Source organism: Agelaius tricolor, unplaced genomic scaffold, assembly GCF_023055355.1.
Source record: "Agelaius tricolor isolate 1412-34295 unplaced genomic scaffold, bAgeTri1.0.p SCAF_1, whole genome shotgun sequence".
In the NCBI taxonomy this organism is placed as follows: Eukaryota; Metazoa; Chordata; class Aves; order Passeriformes; family Icteridae; genus Agelaius; species Agelaius tricolor.
In genome coordinates this window covers 30,106,883-30,125,887 of record NW_027269261.1, presented here as the reverse complement: position 1 = coordinate 30,125,887, position 19,005 = coordinate 30,106,883, and the positions used below count along the sequence as shown (strand labels likewise).

General features: G+C 37.3%; 1 protein-coding gene across 6 annotated transcripts in view; it reads right to left on the bottom strand.

Annotated features, from left to right (window-relative positions):
- KIF6 (kinesin family member 6) overlaps positions 1 to 19,005 on the bottom strand; it is a 160,356-nt gene that overhangs the window by 47,369 nt on the left and 93,982 nt on the right. For all 6 annotated transcript variants that reach the window (XR_011679349.1, XM_071428240.1, XM_071428261.1 and 3 more), the window contains 2 exons: positions 17,794 to 17,896; positions 10,886 to 10,941 (listed from right to left, as the gene is read on the bottom strand). Coding sequence is in view for 5 of the 6 variants with exons in the window: in XM_071428240.1 (XP_071284341.1) it covers positions 10,886 to 10,941; positions 17,794 to 17,896 (159 nt within the window). In the remaining variant the exon portion in view is untranslated. The remainder of the gene's footprint in view (positions 1 to 10,885; positions 10,942 to 17,793; positions 17,897 to 19,005) is intronic.

The window sequence follows — 19,005 nt, the reverse complement described above, 5'->3', positions numbered from 1 at the left end:
GACATGGGATGCCATGAAATGCAAGGATATGGACCAAAATAGAAAAGAAAGCATTACACTCAGGAAAGGAGATATGATCAAATAAAATGCAATTGATAAAAATTAGGAAATTTGGAAATTTAGTGAAGACAAGCAAATGGACCAGGATGAAATGAGTTGCAGTGAAAAGGACCAAATCTTACCTAAATTAACCTCACTGAAGCTGCAAAATCAGGGGAAAATTCAAACAAGGTAAGAGAAAAGACAATAGAACAACTGTAAGAAAAGACCAGCCTAATTTGAAAGAAAAAAACCAATTTCCTTCCAAGAAAGGAAATGAAATCTTGAGAACAGAAAAGAAAGCGTTCCAACAGTCTGGAAAGGAGATAGGATCAAATAAAATGCAATTGAAAAAAAAACCAGAAAATTTGGAAATTTAGACTAAAGGCAGATGGATTGGGATGAAATGAGGTGTTTTGAAAAGGTCAAAGAATTTCCAAAATTTACTGTACCGAAATCCCAAATCCAGGAAACAAACGCAGACAAAATATAGGTGAGGATATTGAGGAAATGACCTGCCTAATTAAAAAAAAAAAAAAAATTCTCACCTAAGTGAAAACAATTAGATTGCATGACATGCCATGAAATTTAGTGAGAAAGTCCAAAACTTGCCCCAATTAACCTTTACTGAAATCTCAAAATCAGAAGACCATGTCAAACGATATATCTGCGAAGAAATTGTTTTCTTTTTTGTCAAGTAAATTTTCCTGAAATATACAGTTTCAGAAATTAAATCTCGTGTTTTTATGAGGAATTTTTTTAACAATGTTTTGCTCATTTCCCTTTACTTCATGGCATCTCAAGCCTTTTTATTGCTTTCCCTTAGTTGAAGATTTTTTTTTTTACATTAGGCATTTCATTTTACCTATCTCTTCCATCTTTTTCTTTGACTTCGTTTCCTGATTTTGCAATTTCAGTGATAATAATTTCAGCAAGTTTTGATCCTTTTCACTGCACTTCATTTCATCCCTATCCATTTTCTTCTAGTTCCTCCATTTCAAAATTAAAAAAAAAAAAATTAAATTTTATTCTTGTGTTTGTAACACTTCGTTTTCTGTTTGTAACACAAACAGAAAAGCTCTGAGTGTTTGTAACAATTTCCTTTCTGTTTTCAAGATTTCATTTCCTTTCCTGAAAGGAAGAGTTCTTGTGATTTCAATGAGGATAAATTCTGTAGGGTTTGATTTTTTTCTTTGCCCTTTATGCACCCCATGCCTTTTTATTGTTTTATCTTTGTTTTACCTTTTTTTTTTCCATTTCTTTTAATGAATTTTGTCTCTTGTCTCTTCTTTTAACTTCAGTCCCTTAGGTTTTATTTGGTATCACTTTGGTAAGTTTTGGAGCATTTATAACTTTTTGAGTATTTATAAAGGAACGTGCCACTTCCCAACGATTGCTCCCTCAACAGCTTTCCTGGCGCCATTTATGTTCCAGGCAACTGGGCAAGAAGCTGTTTTTGCTGCTGCACATAGTGTTAGGGTTACGCTTACAGTTTGTGTTGAGAAAACCCCAGAGCCTTGAAGTCTGTGGACAGTGCAACTAGAAAAGGCATGCCAACTCTACCATTGCTCTCTTCACACCTTGGTACTACCCACAAGGTGGAAATTCACCTTGAAAAATTCTGATTTTTCTGCTCTGTTTAGGGTTAGGCTTGAAAAAGCTACAAAACCCAGAGCTCCAGGGACACTGCAGCCACAATAAGCATGCCAAGGGGAGCATGGTGCTGCCCCAACATTTCTCCCTCACAACTTCCTTTTTGGCACCTCCCTCGTGTCTTGATCCTCAGACTTGGAAAATGCCGATTTTTCCTGCTCCACTTACGGTTAGGACCTATAACATGTGCAATGCCTACCATAAGCATAACAAAGATATACTTTCTCTACTGTTTTCAGAAAGGAATACTAACACTTCACAGGCTTTTATAATAGACTTTATAGTTTTGTCTGGTTCTCTTTCTTATTTGCACATCTTACTATCAGCTTTCTGGGGACTCAATTCAGCTAAAAGAATTATTGTATTATAAATTACCTAGTCATAGGTTGTTTAGAATTACACTCAGCAAACATAACTGCACTACTTCAAGACAATTTAAGCCTTGCTCACTTGGCAGAGACTTTTGAGATTCTAAAAAAATTTTCACGTGAATCAAAATATGATCTGTTTATTACAAACAAGGTAGTTAATTGATTACTCTCACTATGAACACAGTGAAAAAGTAAAGAAACCAAAAATCATTAACATGAACTTTTCACTGAAGTTCTAGCAAGAAAGAAAAATACATTCCATCTCTCTGCCTTATATTATGATACAACTGGATGCTCAAAGGACAAGAAAATAGGTTGTGAAAATGTCCATCATAGCATTGAGTCTGCCCCAAGAGGATAGTAACCAGTTACCATACAGTAGCTACCTGCCAGGCCTGTGTGAAAGTCATGACACCAATTCTGCCTTACAGAACCTTGAGAGATATTTCAGAAGACACTGTGAAAGACCACACCATTTTAGATTATGCTCTACAGATCTATGGTTAACTAGGCCATAGAAATGATGCCTGAAGTGGTAGAAAAACTGAACAGAATCAGGTGAAAGTGAGCTATATTGCATCATGGAAAGCAGGAAATATGTTAAAACTGAAGGATTTGTAACCAAACAAAAAAGTAAGATGTAGCATCCTACAAAGCAAAGCAAATTACATTTCGAACAAAGAAGAAACTGCAGATGGTGACAATGTAGTTAAGAAAATAATATCTTTAGAAACTCAGCTGTTTTTCTGTGTTTTGAATTCCTTGCTTCCAAAAATCAAAATGTAACATTAAAAAAAAATAGGTCTGAAAACTGCCATCATAATGGCACGAAATTTAGATATTTATCCAAAACAAACACACATAGAAACTTTGTTTTTTTCAGCATTAAGTTGCCAAGCAATTGGGCCAAGAAATTAAGGAGAAAGATTCTGAAGACTGTGTCAGCCATGCTGAATGGCTTCAGCTTTAACAGCTACTGCTATTTTTGGTAGACACATAAACATGCCTCGTTTATTACAAAACTGCTTTGAAACTGACCTGCAGATCAGAAACAGACTGGGGCTTCTAGGCACTGGGCCACATTGAATAACATCCCAGCTGGGAAATTACATCTGGGGGACTGTTTGTCCCCATGGCCTGTTTTCTCTTCTGTTTTTCTTACAGATGGCTGCAGGTTTTGCAGACCTAATGTGCTTTGTTATGTTAGGTATAAGCCACATCACTCAGGAATAAGCAACAGAGTTACACACCTGAGAAGCATAGTTACACACCTGAGATGAAGTATGGAAGAAAAAATGTTTGTGTACTATTTTCTGATACAACTTGTGTCCTGATACCAAGACTGTCTCTGTTAAGTGACAGAGGACATCTGTAACGGACAGGCAGCATTCCAGGAGAAAAGAAATCAGCGGAAACTATGTGTATTGAAGCTTTAATTTTCCATATATCCCAGTGCAGGACAGAAGAGGTGAAGCAGCAGGCAGGCTGGCTTTTGTGCTCAGAGAGCTTCCAGCCTACGTTGATGTGTTTTTGTCAAATCTCCTACTTCTCATAATAAACTACTGTTTCAGCTTCTTCTAGATCACTGATCTGGCTGTTGATCTGGAATTTCTCAGGTACTGAGCAATCCAGCCAGGTATGTTGGACACAGAAATCATGGTACATGCAGCCTGACACTGAACTGGCTTTCAAGAAGGCAGACACAGTATACCTGATAGAGAATGTGCTGAATGAGCTGCACAGCATGTGCTGCACCAAGTGCCCATTTGCACTGGGTGGGATAGGGCTCAAAGCAACCTGTTCTAGTGGAAGGTGACCCTGCCCATGGCAGGAGAGTTGGAACTGATGACCCCTAAGGTCTCTTCCAATTCAAACCATTCAATGATTCTATGAATCTATAGCTAATGCTTGTTGCCCTTGATCAACTAAAAAAATAATAAACATAAATGTGGAAATCTTTTCAGAATCTTCTTTTCAATCCATACACAAGTAGAACTCAAACTGACCTCAGCTAGAGTTTTTCCTTAGTGAGGATTTCAAGATTTCAAGTTCCATGGATTTTAAAGATCTCTGCTGTGAATACAAGCTACCCGAAGAATGATATGCTGTGGAATGACATTATTGACTTATCTGCCCATTAAATCTGCATACAGAATATATTTAGTTATGAGTTGTTTGCATCTCATTTGAACCATATTTTTTTGTGGAATGTAACCTTTCTTCTTGAAGTTTCTCAATCCCTTTCAAAACCAAACCTTGCCATTTTTCTTCTACACTAGTCATTTCCAGTAAAATTTGGTCAGCACATATAAGTTTTCGTAACTACTTGATAGTTTTTGGAATTACACTAGAACAGTTAATTAAATCAGCAACTAGGAAGTCACAGTGTTTATTTCCATAAAAGAGTAAGTATCTCAGAATATTACAGTAAAGAATGGAATGCATTTCAAAGCACAGTAATTTCTCTCTTATTGTCTCCATTCACGGCTGAAACAATGTCCAGTAAGTTAATGTCTTTAACTCAGAACATTTATATTACTGTAAAGAAATAGATAATAATACCAATAATATTAAGCTCTAAGAAAGCAGTGCATAGATTTTGATGGGTTCTCTCTTTATCTAGCAAATCATCACAGCTTTTTCATTTCATCTAGGTTCCATGTAAAGCACAGAACTTTTCTTTAACAGAGAAATCCAATCCTTCCAAAGCACAGATACTTCTTCAGCAAGTTTTAAAAATGCTATTTGCTTGTGCATGACTTCCCTCAATTCTTTCAGCTCATATAATCATGGCTTAAAATATGTGTAGCATTCCTAGTATCAGCCTCGGTGTTCTAGTTCTTAACTAGCTGATCCTTCTTTTTTCAAGTAATTGCCCACATGTGAAGCCACAGCAATGTAGATGTACCCCACAGAGTGCTCTCAGACCATCTCAGCCAAAAAAACGTTAACTTCAACTCTCTTATTTATTTTTGTCTCTGTGCAAAAATGCTGTTATCAGTGTCCTTCATAAAGTTGTGCAGGTGTAAAGAAAACCCTTGCATGGTGCAAAGGAAACCCTTGCAAGAAATATTTTTACTTTGGAGTTTAATGTACGTCTGCTTGGCTCATCAAGATGGGGAGGAAGAGTGACAGTAACAAGACTGATTTTTATGTATACGTACATAGAATCTTGCACAAAGAAAAAAGGGTGAATAAAAATTCTGGGTTTATATTAATAAGGTTTGGAGTAGATTTAACATCTACTGTGCATTCACAGAAATAACAGTGTGACATCCAAGTTAGTGAATCAGAATCAATATTATCTCTGAGCACTGACATGTCTTGTCCTTCCACTCCTCCATCCTTACCATTTTAGCATATCATGCCATTGACTGTGACACATATGAACAGTATTTGAATATTTTGCAGGCAAATTAAATGAGGACTCTTCAATAACTCTTCTAGTACTTGCTTTGCAGTACTAGAACCTGCTGTCACTAAAGATTATAATTTGCTTTGGTATTCTATGATCTTGTGCACAAAAATCTAAACCTGAAATGAGGCAGAGCAGTGCAACAGCTCAGCATTCCTGTGGGTATGGATGCACCATCAACATCATGTGCACATAATCCAACCACCTACCCTTTTTCATTCCGAGAGTGCCTGTTTCCTCACACAGTTATTACTCCCACATGAGTTTGTCCTTCCTCTTCCAGCTTCAATCATAATGTTAGCTGATTTCTGGACAGACTAAAAACAACAGCTGCTTCCCTCTGGGCATTAAATACCATTTAGTATGTTTTTTTCCCTTTAGGAAAAAACTAAATCTAATAGTGGTAAAAATAACCCAAAACAGTCAGACTTTTATAGGAGTGAAATGGAAATCTTTACTGCTCTTAAAGGCTTCTAACACACAGCACATTCTTGCACATAGGAAACTTTCTTTGGTCGTGAAATTCTGAATGAATGTATCAGTTTAATTACACTGAAAATAGAAGTTGCAGTTCCCAACTCACTCTTGGATTAATGTAGTAGCAGTTGGGTCCTTTTTGTTATTTAATGCTTTACAATTTGTTCAGATGTAGAGTAATCCTTACCACTTTGACACAGAGTGTTTGCAGTAATAGTGTAAAACCACCTTGTCCATAGCAGCACCCTAGAAGAAACCAAACCCTCCTGCTTGCCCTGATAAGGGGAGAAGTTTTTATTTCAGAGGTCCTGTCTTTGCTTCTCACCATGCAGCTCTAGTTTAATTGACAATAAATTAAACTAATTTTCCTGACTTCAATCTGTTTCACTTAGTAGTTGTTAAGCCACTTCCTCATCTTTATCTCAACCCAAACTTTTTCTTCCTACTTCTCCACCCTATTCCTTTGAGTAAGCTGCTGGATAGTCAGCTGAGGTTGACTCACCACACTGTGCTAGGCACAATCACTCAAATTTTTGCAATGAGAAATTTTCTTCACTATTCTGAAATCAAATCTTAGGTTTCAGCATCAAATTTCCTTCACTGTTTTCTTCAGTAATACCAAAAGGATCTACAGTTCTTGTTAGAGACTCTAACTCTGAAAATAATATATTACAAAAACACATGCAGTCATACAGCACTTTTTTTCCCAAGAAAATAAATTTTTTGGTTTTTTTTTTTTTTAGCTAGCAAAATATACACTTTGAAAGTTCTTAATGTTGGACTAGAAAGGCAAAAATGTACTTTGTGTCAGTGCTGGCCCACTTTCCACTTCTCCTATGCTGGTTACAGAGTTCTCATTGTTTCCTGACCTCTCAGTTATTTTTTTCCAGTTTCACTCATGTTGGTTTTTTGTATTTGTCTTTTAAAGCCCAGTCATTGGGTACATTCTCCAGCCATATGTAAACAATTCTGAATAGTTCACTCAAACAAATCCAGGCATGTCTACATGTTCAAAATCTGTACAATTTCTCTGCTTTTTTATGGTGTATTTATGCAATAACTTGCAAAAAGAATTGCCTCTCAATGCTTGCGCTAAAGCCCTTGGCTCCTTTTTTTGTGCCTATACAGAGTTTAGTGTCACAATGCAGCAAATAGTGCCACTAAAATTACCCTGACTTAGAAATACTCCCCTCTTCTTCTTTTTTTTTCCCCCAAGTATCAGAAAAAGACGATTTTCATCCTCAATAAAAGTCATCCTCGCATTCTAGGAAGTCATTGTGAAAAGTAAGCACAATGATAAATCTAAGATGTATTATTTTTCATTAAAAAAAAATAAATCCTGGTACTGCTATTCAACATAAAAGGAGACATAATCCAGGACTAAGTGATATACTAGCAAAGAGGCATGCTGGTCACAATGTCTCATTTCTGATATTATAGTTATTCCACACTTGAAATCCACCTTACATCTAGACATGGCTTTCCTTAATCTTTTTGTGCAAGCAGTACATCTACAAAAGCCTACCAAGACAATCCTACCACAAGTTTCTTTTTACAGCCCTAATTTCCTGATGTTTTTGAAATGCTAGTGTAATTGAGAAGGGGTTGGAGTATTGTGTGTGCTTTTCACTGCAAAATACTAATATTTCCAAAGTCAGAATGAAAGAGTATTTATGACATAAAAGTTACAGCCAGATGCTGCTGTCACTATCTCAAAATATAATCGGACTACATGAAATGGATTATTATGGCCTCTGTGGTTTTTAGTTTTATACTATTAAGAGTAACTTAGAAATAATGGAAACTGATATTGATGGGATCTGTTCTTGATTGTACACAACAAGGCAGTCAGGAATGCTTAAGGAAACCAAAACAACAATAAAAGTAAATGAAAGATCTAGTTGCAGGCTGCAGATGACTCTTATTTCTCATACCACATTTTAAGTAAAAATTTGGAAGTTTAGGAAACTTACTTAGCATCTTTAATGATCCTTTGAGTATGACTTCAATGATGAAACAGACTTAATTGAAAAAAATGTTTTAGGCTGTTAAACTCTATAAGGTAGTGTAATTGAATTGACTAAGCTGAACTGGATACAAAATTTGAATACTTCTTAGGAGGTGCTTACAGGTAGATACATTAACAAATATGTTCTAAACAAAGCTGGACAGGATGAAAGGACAGATGAATAAAATCTAATATTTATATTAGCCAGAGTGCTAATTTTCACATGTTGCAGAGTATTACACAGAAAGAATTGAAGAAAGGAATTTACAGTATGATCACTTTTAAGCCTCAGACATCAGTGCATAAAAACCATCCACAAAGTAGTTACATCTGCATAATCTGCATCAATCAGAATATAGCAATAAATGGATACAACATAGAAATAATTTCTTCCTTATACAATAGAACTAGAGTAAAAACTGAATGAAAATACATTTTTCCCATTTTGCTACCAAAATAAAAAGAGAGTAAGGAAATTAATTTTCAAGTTGAAAACGCTTCTCTTGTAGCTACACTTATCTACCAAAACAAGACAAAATGTGCTTTGTGCAATTTTTTTTTAGAACTTTGGAGACATTCTAGCTTGATTCTTAAGGGACATTTTCAGCATTCATGTGGTCTACAACCTATTACAATTTCCTACAGGAGGCATGTAAGCATTGTCAAGCTCATGCAGCACTACTGATTTGTTACATGGCTGCTTGCTTTGTTCAAGGCATCTGTTTGGTTTTTTAGTTTGCATATACTGTTGTTGTATCACTCATGTTTCCCAGATATACTTCACTGTTTCAATGTTAACACTGAAGAATTTAACCAAAAGCAAGTTTAAACAGATGTTTTAAATTGCAGCTGAATCCATACTCTACTGCACTACAGTATCCGAAGTTTTGCCTCATTGAGGAAAAACACACAGCAATTCAGTCCAAACCAAGGGTTTCTTCTAGATTTTGCAGCAATCCATGGAAACAGAGTCTTGAGAGATGATGTCTACATTGCATTGTTACCTTATTTCTGAGAGATTCAAAGCTCAAGGGACTTAGAGATCACACAAACCTTGTCCTAGCATGATGTTGCAAGTGGTACCTTCAGAACTGGCCTGTGTCCCACTGCATCTTTTAATGTCTACCACACCCTCCAAACATTTGTTCTCCCTCAGGAAAAATGCCTTTAGGGTGGCTGCTAGGCTCCTCTCTTCAAGCAGCACAGTTGCAATCCCAGATACTGAGAAAGATGTGCTTGTATGTAGCTGCTTATGGCTGTATTCACTGTTCCTGCTCTAAAATGAATTTCAACTTCCATAAGAGAAAGAAGCTTGGCAGTCAGGGCTGACTTTTGGCTACACCTTATTTAGGCTAAGGAATTTCTTGGGTGTAACATAGATGAGCAAATCTAAAGAGTCAGAAGGAATGCAGGACAACGTGGACTTCAAGATGGTAGCAGAGGGAAAAGAGTCCTCCATGGTATGTTTAACTTGCTTTTCCAAGTTTGCCACAGTAAAATGCCTACTTGGCAGGAGTTAAGTGAGTTTATATGGACACTGCAGAAACCCATAGTTGTGAGTTAGATACGGAAATTCTTCTTGCATGGGTCAATCTATGAATATCTATGCACGGGTTCTGTACTGACATTTATGTTTTGGCCAGCCTGACAGAGGGAAATTAACCTACTGAAAGAAGACAGGTGAATTCTAGTGTCATGTCTTACAGAAATAACCAAGGGTTCAGAAAACTCCTGTAGGAAGGCTCAGCACCTGATGTGTCTGCTTCTGGATCTATTCCAAACATCAGTTGTGCTGTGGTTTGAAAACACTTTGCCAACATGGCTGAGGCTTTCTGCATACCTGACATAATATAAATATACTGCATAATATCTCTGAGGGATTTGTGGTGAACCCAAAGGTGACTGGGAGTGGAATCTGGCAATAATTATCATTCATGACCACAGAGAATATAATCATGGCTATGGTGCAAGTACAAAGCACTTGGCAGCTGTGTTGTGAGATATTTGTCCTTTCCCAGAAGTCAACTGCTATTCTAAGACATGAAGTGATGATAATGACTTCAATGCCCATGTCTATTTTGGTGCCACCCAAAGAAGGAGGAGATAGAAAATGAGAGCAAGATCTACACCACTTGCCCTGGATGCCAGATTACCTTTCAATCTGGTCCCTCACATTCTGCATCTGAAAGGTTGAAGAGACATGGCTCACCTGAATGTGTGCAAAAATGGAGGACATGGACCTGATCTCCAAGAACTTTAGGGACAGAACAAAACTGTTTAACATCTGACAAATCCTGGACAGCCTCCAGGATTGGAGTCAATTGGAGTGATTTGGAATCAACAGAACTCCAAAATTATCTAGGAACATATCAAAGGGTGCTAAGAGGGTCAAATAAGACCTGCCTTGGGGTTGACTGTATCTATGGGTGGTTTTTGACATTGAACAATCTGAAATTGGATACCAATCATATACTGTTGGGGCCTTAGAAGAAAAAAAGATGAAACTCCCCACCAAACTGAGGTACTCCTCAAAATTTCACTAATTAATCTGTACAAAGTGTAGAGTGCTAATCCTTAATACAATCCTTAATCCATAGATATGAATTTTTCAAATTATGGTTTTGGATCCTTTTATTCCAAAATAAAATTTAAAATTCCATGCTTAATACTTTACCTTCTCTTTTTTGATAAATTTCAGACATCCTATCAAATAAAGAAGGGAACTGGTTTTTACATTGCAGTATTTGAAATAATCAAACTTGTACATAAAATTATTACTGCTATCATTGGCTTACAGTTTACCTTATTGGAAGTCTTAGCAATGCATTGACTTTTTTCTTTTAGAAACTAGAATCTCCTCCCATATATTTGAATTCTATGATTTCATCAGCTAAAGGGAAAATGAAGTTAAAATGTACTCACTTATTTTATTTCTCACTTCATTTAATTTCTCTCCAAGGCATTTAGCTTCATCAAACCTGTCAATGCAAACATAATGGTACAGAATTATTCTAAAGAACAAATAGTTCCAGAAGCTTATCACAATAAAATACAGAATTACTCAGTACTAGTTTTTCATTTGTAAGTAGAATTAACTGGAAACAATTTTCCGTTAGGAGAGATTGTCTGGTCTAAGAGAAACTATCTAGAAGAGTCTTGGTCTAGACAAAGAAACTGAAGAAATCCACAAATTGTACTTCTTTCCAACTCAAAAAATATCAAAACAGAGTAAAAAAATATGGCTTCTCCCTACAAAGGTGGGATATGAAAATGTTTCCCCTTCTCAATTAGTCCATTTCTTCATAAGACTGGAACAAGTTAGAATTTCAAGTTCCTACTTGGGTATCTGCTCACAAACATATGCTTTCAAGGCTGAATTCCACAAGGCTAAATGGCTGAAGCTGGAGGGTTTCTGGACACTTACTCTTTCTTACACAAAAAAGGTGGAAGCCATTGAAGCTTCTGTTAGATATTAGAAAAGCTTTTTCTACTGGGGTTAACTTCGAGCCCCAAGCAGGCATTAAGGATTGCATAAATATCAAAGGAAAGAAACCCTGAAGTACCTCTCCCCTTCTTTCTCTCAGGTTCCATAATAATTTCATCCATTATTTATTACTTATTAATTCCTGAGACAAATCTCATGTTGGCTGTTGACTCTGATTCTTGTTCACAGAGAGATGTATCTGGAAAAGTTGAAGCCAGATATTTTTCCAGCCTTTATTCAGAGGTTACTACCAATAATTGAATGGGTTGCGCATCTGTTGTTCAAACACTATAGTTTATAAACCAGCACAATAACATAAACTGAAATTTGGCATGAATTTATGATATTTCATCAGATTCCATCTGTGACTATGAATCCTTGTCAAACAAAATAAGTCAGGTAAATCACAAGACTTGACTCTAATATTGAATGGGACAAAGCTATTTTCAATACTTTAATAAAAAAAAGGGTGACATTATCTAGCATTAAGGTGATATGCATAGTGATGACTGAACAATTATATTCTTAGCTGAAAAAACTTCATGTATATCTTACATGGAAACCATGCAACAGAAAAGGCTGAAATTGCCAAATCATGGTTTCTATTACCTACAAGATAAATACTCCACAATTAAACCCCAGAGCGAATTTAGCCACTAATTTTAGTAGAAAAAGCATTTTTGGCAAAGATTTCACTCTTTGAATGCAAGTGCCAGTAATTAAAATATAAACATCTTGGAAAACAAATCTCTAACTCATCATGTAAGCTAAGACAAACTCAGAGGCTGTCTAATGAAAGAGACATTCAGTGAATTAAATGAGTATTCACTTGTTTTTAATTATTAGAAATTACAACAACAAGTGACCCAAGTGAAACTCATCCTTTCCATGAAACTTGCCCATAGGTACTGAAAAAACAAGTTAACTGTTAGCCAGCTAAAAACCAGAAAGCTAGGAACAAAGAAAATGGGATAAAAACAATAGAGAACAACAAAAAGCAAAGTAGATTTACATCTCATCTATAAGTTCAGTAGAATTTTACTACTGGAAATATTGTCTAAGATGGGATTTAGAGGCTTTATGCAGTATGCATGACATTGGAGTGGCACAACTGGAAAGATTTCTTGGTAGAATATTTCACCAGAAAATGGGATGCATTTTTCTCCTCTTCAGAGAAACAATCCTAAGAGAACATGATTGCATTAAGAAATAGGATATTATTAACTTCTCTGGAAGTCAGGTATAGAAAGTTCAAATTGCAGAAATCTGATTCTGTCCAGGTATCAACATGGGGTAGTTTCTTTTAAGCAAGGAAGCAGTTATTAATGCATGGAAGAAAAATGAAAAAGAATTGCTGCAAAGCTGTAGAAGATCACATTTTCTAGCTTACAAAGGCACTTCCCGTAGGCAACTTGAATTGAAGGCAAATTGACTCAATTTTGTTTCACTTGAATTATCTTTCACTATATCAGTTTTCCCACTTTTTAAATTCAGAGACATTACTGAGTTACAGTATAAGCTACTGCACCTGTGAAGAGCTCTGAAGTAGTAGGTGAAAAGGTTTCTTCAAAAACAAATTTTTTCTTATATATATATACACATATTTAACAAAACAAATGCTTTTCAGTATTTAATTAGTTGACTGTGTTTGATCATTTTTACACCAGTAGTTACAGAAAAAATACATCTATATTTTTATAGGTATGGCTATGCATAGTCACATCTCTATGAATAATTTCACAGCCCAGGCAACAGTTGTGACCTTCACAGTGAAACTTCCAAGGCTCACTGACAGTTCACCATTCAATTACTATAAGAATGATATAATGCACACTTGATGTCTTACTGAGATGAGCCAGGGGCTCCTGAGGCAGTAGGAGCCAACAGGGGAACACCAAGGAAATACTTCAAAGGAATTAAGGTGTGTTCTAAGAAGATGGAGTGGCCAACAGCTAAGGTGCCTTTCTACCAATGCATGCTGCATGGACAACAGACAGAAGAAGCTGGAAGTCACCAGACTGGTAGAAAGCTGGGACCCAGTTGCCTTTACTGAAACTTGGTAGGGCAAATCCCATAACTTGAGTGTGCCTACCAGTGGCTACAGATTGTCTGAAGAGACAAGTAAGGAGAAAGGGTGCTCTCTAAACCAAGAGGCAGACTGAGTGTGAAGAGCTGTCTCTGAACAATAGTTATCTGAGCAGGCTGATAGCTGATGGTAGGAATCAGAGACTGAGGCAACAAAGGGAACTGAGTGGTTGGCGTCTACTACAGGATGCCTGATCAAGGGGAGCCTATTTATGAGGCCTTCATGCTTCAGCTGATGGAGGCATTGTGCTTACTGGCGTTTCCCCCCTGGAAGACTTCAAAAAAGTCAGCATTTGCTGAAAAAGTAGCATGGCAAGCAGTAGGCAATCAAAGAGACTCCTGGACTGCATGGAGGATAACATCTTAAGCAAGGGAATAGACAGCCTTACCAGAGGGACGTGATACTGGGCCTGTTGGTCAACAAAGTAATGAGCTAATTGGAGACATCAAGATTGGAGGCAGCCTGAGCTGCTGTGGTCATGCATTGGTGGAGTTCTCAGTCCAGAGGGATATGGGTCAGGGGAAGAGTAAAGTTAGCTTCCAGCTCTTCAGGGAGTTAGTCAATAAGATCCCCTGGAAAACTGCCTTCAGGGAAAAAGGCATAGAACAAAGCTAGTAGGTCTTTTAAAATGTTTTCCATGAAGTGCAAAAACTCAAAACCCCCAGGAGCAAGAAATCAAGCAAGGAAGGCAAGAGACCAGCATGACTGAGTTGAGATCTGCAAATCAATCTAAAGTAAAGCAAGCAGGAAATGCACAGGCAGTAGAAGCACAGGATAACCTAGGAAGAGTATAGTGATGCTGCCTGTGTAGGGATTGGGCCAGAATGGTTTGGGAATGGCATGGGAATGGCATTTTCTGATTTAGGAGTCCCACTAAATAAAACACACTTCCACTTGATCCCTGTCCAATTGGAAGCAGGAAAGGCAAAGGTTATCATTTGAGATAAGAACAATTTACTGGAAACAGCAATGAAATAAGAAAATTATTAATAATAGCAACAATATTCATAACAAAAGTGTGCAAAAGAGAAAGTTTGGAGCTTGATCCAACCACAGCCATGCCATCCAAAGTGCTCCCTTCAGCTGGCACCTGTGTTACCCCACCACTCTGTCTGCCACACTTCCCCCATGGGAAAAGGAATGCTCTTTTCTGAAATGAAAGAGGGTTAGAGTTAGGTTATCCTCTTCTTCTGCCCCTGGCCATGACATAGCACGGTACTGAATAACAATAGGGTCTTGGTTACACCCACATGGCTCTAGGCCTTGCCCCTCATGGCTACAACAAAAAATTAACCCTGTCCTTAGCCAAAACGAGTTACACTCTCATCACCTGAGCTAGGACCAAAGCCCCTATGCAGTGAGTGAGCCAACAAATGAACTGCTTAACTCCCTGCACTTACCACACACAGTTAGGCAACATTTCCTTACTGGCTAAACCCTGATTTTCCCATAGCAGAGACTCAGATGTCTGGATCCTTAAAATAATTTAATTATGATGCAACAGCAGGATAACAGCTTAAGCTGGTGCCTCTGAGGAGGGACCCTGAACAAAGAAAACCCTGGATTTTTTTACCCACAGTCTAAAAGCATGAAAGTCTCTGCCCTTCATCCTGAAGCAAGGGCTACTACTGTGTCTCTAAGTGTCTGTCCACCTGGCTGAAACCACCAGGTCCCTGTGTCCTTTGTTATGCAAAGGGTCAGCGCTAGTTCAGGGCCTCTTGCCTAGGGCTCCTGTCAACCAGAGCTCAAAGTGCAGCTGCACACCAAGCTACCAGCACTCAATGTATGCAACACCACTGTGTCCAGTTCTGGAGCACAGGAAAGACATAGACCTGAAGTGGGACCTTGAAGTGGGTCAGAGCAGGGCCTCAAAAATCATTAGAGGGCTGGAACACCTCTTTTAGGAAGACAGACTGAGAGAGCTGGAGTTATTCAGCCTAGAGAAGAGAAGGCTCCAGGATGACCATACTACAGCATTTCAATATTTAAAGGGAGATTATAAGAAAGATGAGGACAAATGTTTTAGCAGGGGCTGTTGCGATAGGACAAGGTGTAGTGCTTTAGGCTAGATTTACACTGGGTCTAAGAGAGAAATCTTTTACAATGAGAGAGCTAAAACACTGGAACAGATTGTCCAGAGAAGTGGTGGATGCCCCATCCCTGGAAACATTCAAAGTCAATCTTGACTTTGTTCTGAGCAACCTGATCTAGTTGAATATATCCCTGCTTATTGCAGCAGGATTTGACTAGATGACTGTTAAAGATTCCTTCCAACTCAGCCTATTCTTTGACTCTATGATAATTAGCAAACCAAGAGAATCTACCCGAAATGCCCAAAGGAAAAAAATAAGATGGCTAAAAATAAGTAATTTGTGAACCAAACACTGTTTGTGGTATGACAGAAGTGGTTATGCAACTATAAACAAAATTATTAACAAGAGAAGCCTACATATAAAGGGAAGCTATGGTAACCTTTAAACATGTGGTGTCCACACTCTTCCTGTGCAATTTGAACACTGGCTGGGTAACAGAGCTTTTGTGTAACTAGTAGTTGAGAGGCTGCATTCCAAATTACAGACTGGATTTCATACAAATCCATTCTAATGAACTCGGTAAACTTGGAGCTGAGCATCTTTGCTAAAAATGACTGCAAATGGCAGGGGAAACTGCCTGTTTCAAAGTATCAAAATTCACATTAGCACTGATTTCAGCAATCAGCTGATGCCTATTAGAGAGGGGTTACACAAGGCATCAGTATGAATTTTTGTCCTTTAAAGAAAGCAAATCTGTCATAGAACTTAGTAGATTCCGCTCATCTCTATTATATATTCTGAAACCAGAAGGAAATACTGGTTTGCTTCATAGTAATAACATACAGAAAAATATGGAAGAATTGTTATTGACTAGAGGAAGGGCAGAGCATGGCTCAGAACCATATTATTCTCATGGTCATGCTGTAACTATTAAGTGTTCTATTGAATAGCAACACCAGAAATGACTGCAGTGTAATCTTTTATGCAGTGATAAGGCAGTGCTGTGGCATGATCTGATAAATTGATCAGAAGAAAGGCATTGCTAGATATCCAGTTTACATGGATAAATACTTACATACATCTAATATCTTAGCAATTTGCTTTCCTGTGGCTGAGGTATAGATCCAGATAAAAAGTTAATCAGTTCAGAAAAGTGATAAATAGCAGGAACTTGAGTAAGTCACAAAGATGTGGAGATCATTTCAATATTACTGAAATAAATGAGTAGAAGACTTGGTGTGCCTGAAAAAAAACCAATTTCTATTTCCATGCCTGTGAAGTAGAAAATTGTGTTAAAGAAAACAGAAGAAAGCAGAAGAAACCTGGAGAAGGAGAAAACCTCAGAACAAAAAAACTCCACAAAAACCAAACCAAATGACAATATCCTACAATCAAACAAACACTTCCCTGAACCAAATAGAAGAAAACAAGCAAAATAGCCTCAAGCAACTCTTAGGGGAAACATGTAAGTTACAAACACAGATTGAGAGATTCGCTTTTGCATCTGCAATCTCAAAGCCATGCATTTCTTTTGCAGTACTAGGAGGGTTAACACTTGAAAAGCTGACAGTGAAGCAGTACTGTTATCCAACCAACATAGACAAGTGTTGGTGGTTTAATTTGTGAGGTTTAAAATCTGTATGAAAACCCATGTTTTCAATGTTTTGCCATTATCACTATTTTCACCAGACATATTAAGTGTTTTGCCAACATTAAAAACAAATGTGGAGGACAAAAGTATTATTTCTGTTTGTGAATGCAAAACTGGAAGAAAGAAGCTAAGATCACTTGGCAAACAGGTTAGGGACATCAGACATGCAATGTTAAGCATCTCCTAGTTTACTATCCAATTCAGTGCTGAAGTCAGTAAAGCATTTTTGACAATGGAAATTGGAGTAATTGATTCAGTCCCATGGATTTTACTTCCCCTAGATAATTCTTGATCATGAATGTCATTGCCACGTTGCTTCAACATGGTTGTGAAGATGAATAAAACCAGCAGGAATATGCACTAAGATTCCTAATGCTATTTTCATTTCTATCCAGACTTCTATCACCACTCAGTGCCTTCTGAATATGAAATGTCTTAAGTAAGAAAAGGTGAAGGGCCTGTAACAAGTCCTCAGCAGAAACCTGGGATGTCTAGTGTAAAATTATATGTTCCTGCTCAGACTGCTAATGAACCCTCAGATGTCTTCCCCCAGCTGTATTTTCCTATGACACCCACCTCTGTTTCAGAAGCTGTTTGTTGTCCTCAATGGTTATACTGTCAGCATGGTCCTGCTTGAAAATTTCAAAAGCTTCCTGACATCCAAGTGACATCTTTCCTCCTGGGCCAAGGTAAAAAAAAAAAGAGAACTTCTTCAGAGTCATCAAAAGATAGAGATTATTCACTTATTTAAATCCTTTTTTAGATAAACCCAGCAAGTTAGGCCAGGGGTCTTAAAGGAAAGAGAAGACTAAGTTTGATTTTCCACTGATTGGAAAGCATTTTTGACAAAAGATTTCTATTATCTGAAAAATTGTATTTCACATCACTTCTCTAAAGTCTCAATGCTTGAGGTATATCATTCCTCAAGATAATTTTAAATGTTCATAAGTAAAATTGAACTTCAAAAATTTAAAATATGTGAAATATTCTTAAGTGCGTGCCAGAGGTATTTTCACAACAGCACAATGCAGTTTGTTTCTGTATTTCTTCCATCTGTTTCATATTGGGCCCTAAGTATACCTTGAATATTTTCAATATTCTTGGAAGAAAAAAATCAGGCTTCTTTAATAATGCATTAGCAAATACTTTTCCATACCCTTTTAGGTAAAGCAAGAATTCTACATACACAAATGGCTGGTGCCTTTTTACATCTGCAACATGGTGCTTGTTTCCTTTTGTGCACAACAGTGTCAAGACTTATTTGGCATTCAAATCTTTTAAAATCATTAGAGAAAAATATTACAGTCTGTATTATTTTCAGTTCTTACTGCTGGATGATCTATATATCCAAGTAAGATACATTATATCTGCATTATTATTAACAAAAACATTCAAAGGCTTAAGGAGAATGAGAGCTTATGCCAGCATCTGTGTTAATCACCAGTACGTATATGTCAATAAACTAGCAAGAAGAAAGGATGAGACTTGCACTTAAATAAACTATGGGAATGAAGACAGTTCAGGAACAGAAAGGAAGAGGACTCTAACGCAAACTTTGTGAAGAATGCAAGATAGCTCCACCTTTAATTCAACCTCCAGGTTGCAACTTAAACCTCCAAAATTATATTCCTTAAATTGGAATTTGATTCTCTTTTGATTTTCCCCGAGTCTTTCTTTTGTCCTACCCAGAAGTCTGCCTTCCTCCCTCACAGCTATCCGAGACCCCCAAATCCATTTTGAACAAGAGCTGTAAAACTCCCTAGGATTTCTGCTGTGCAAGAGTTTTCT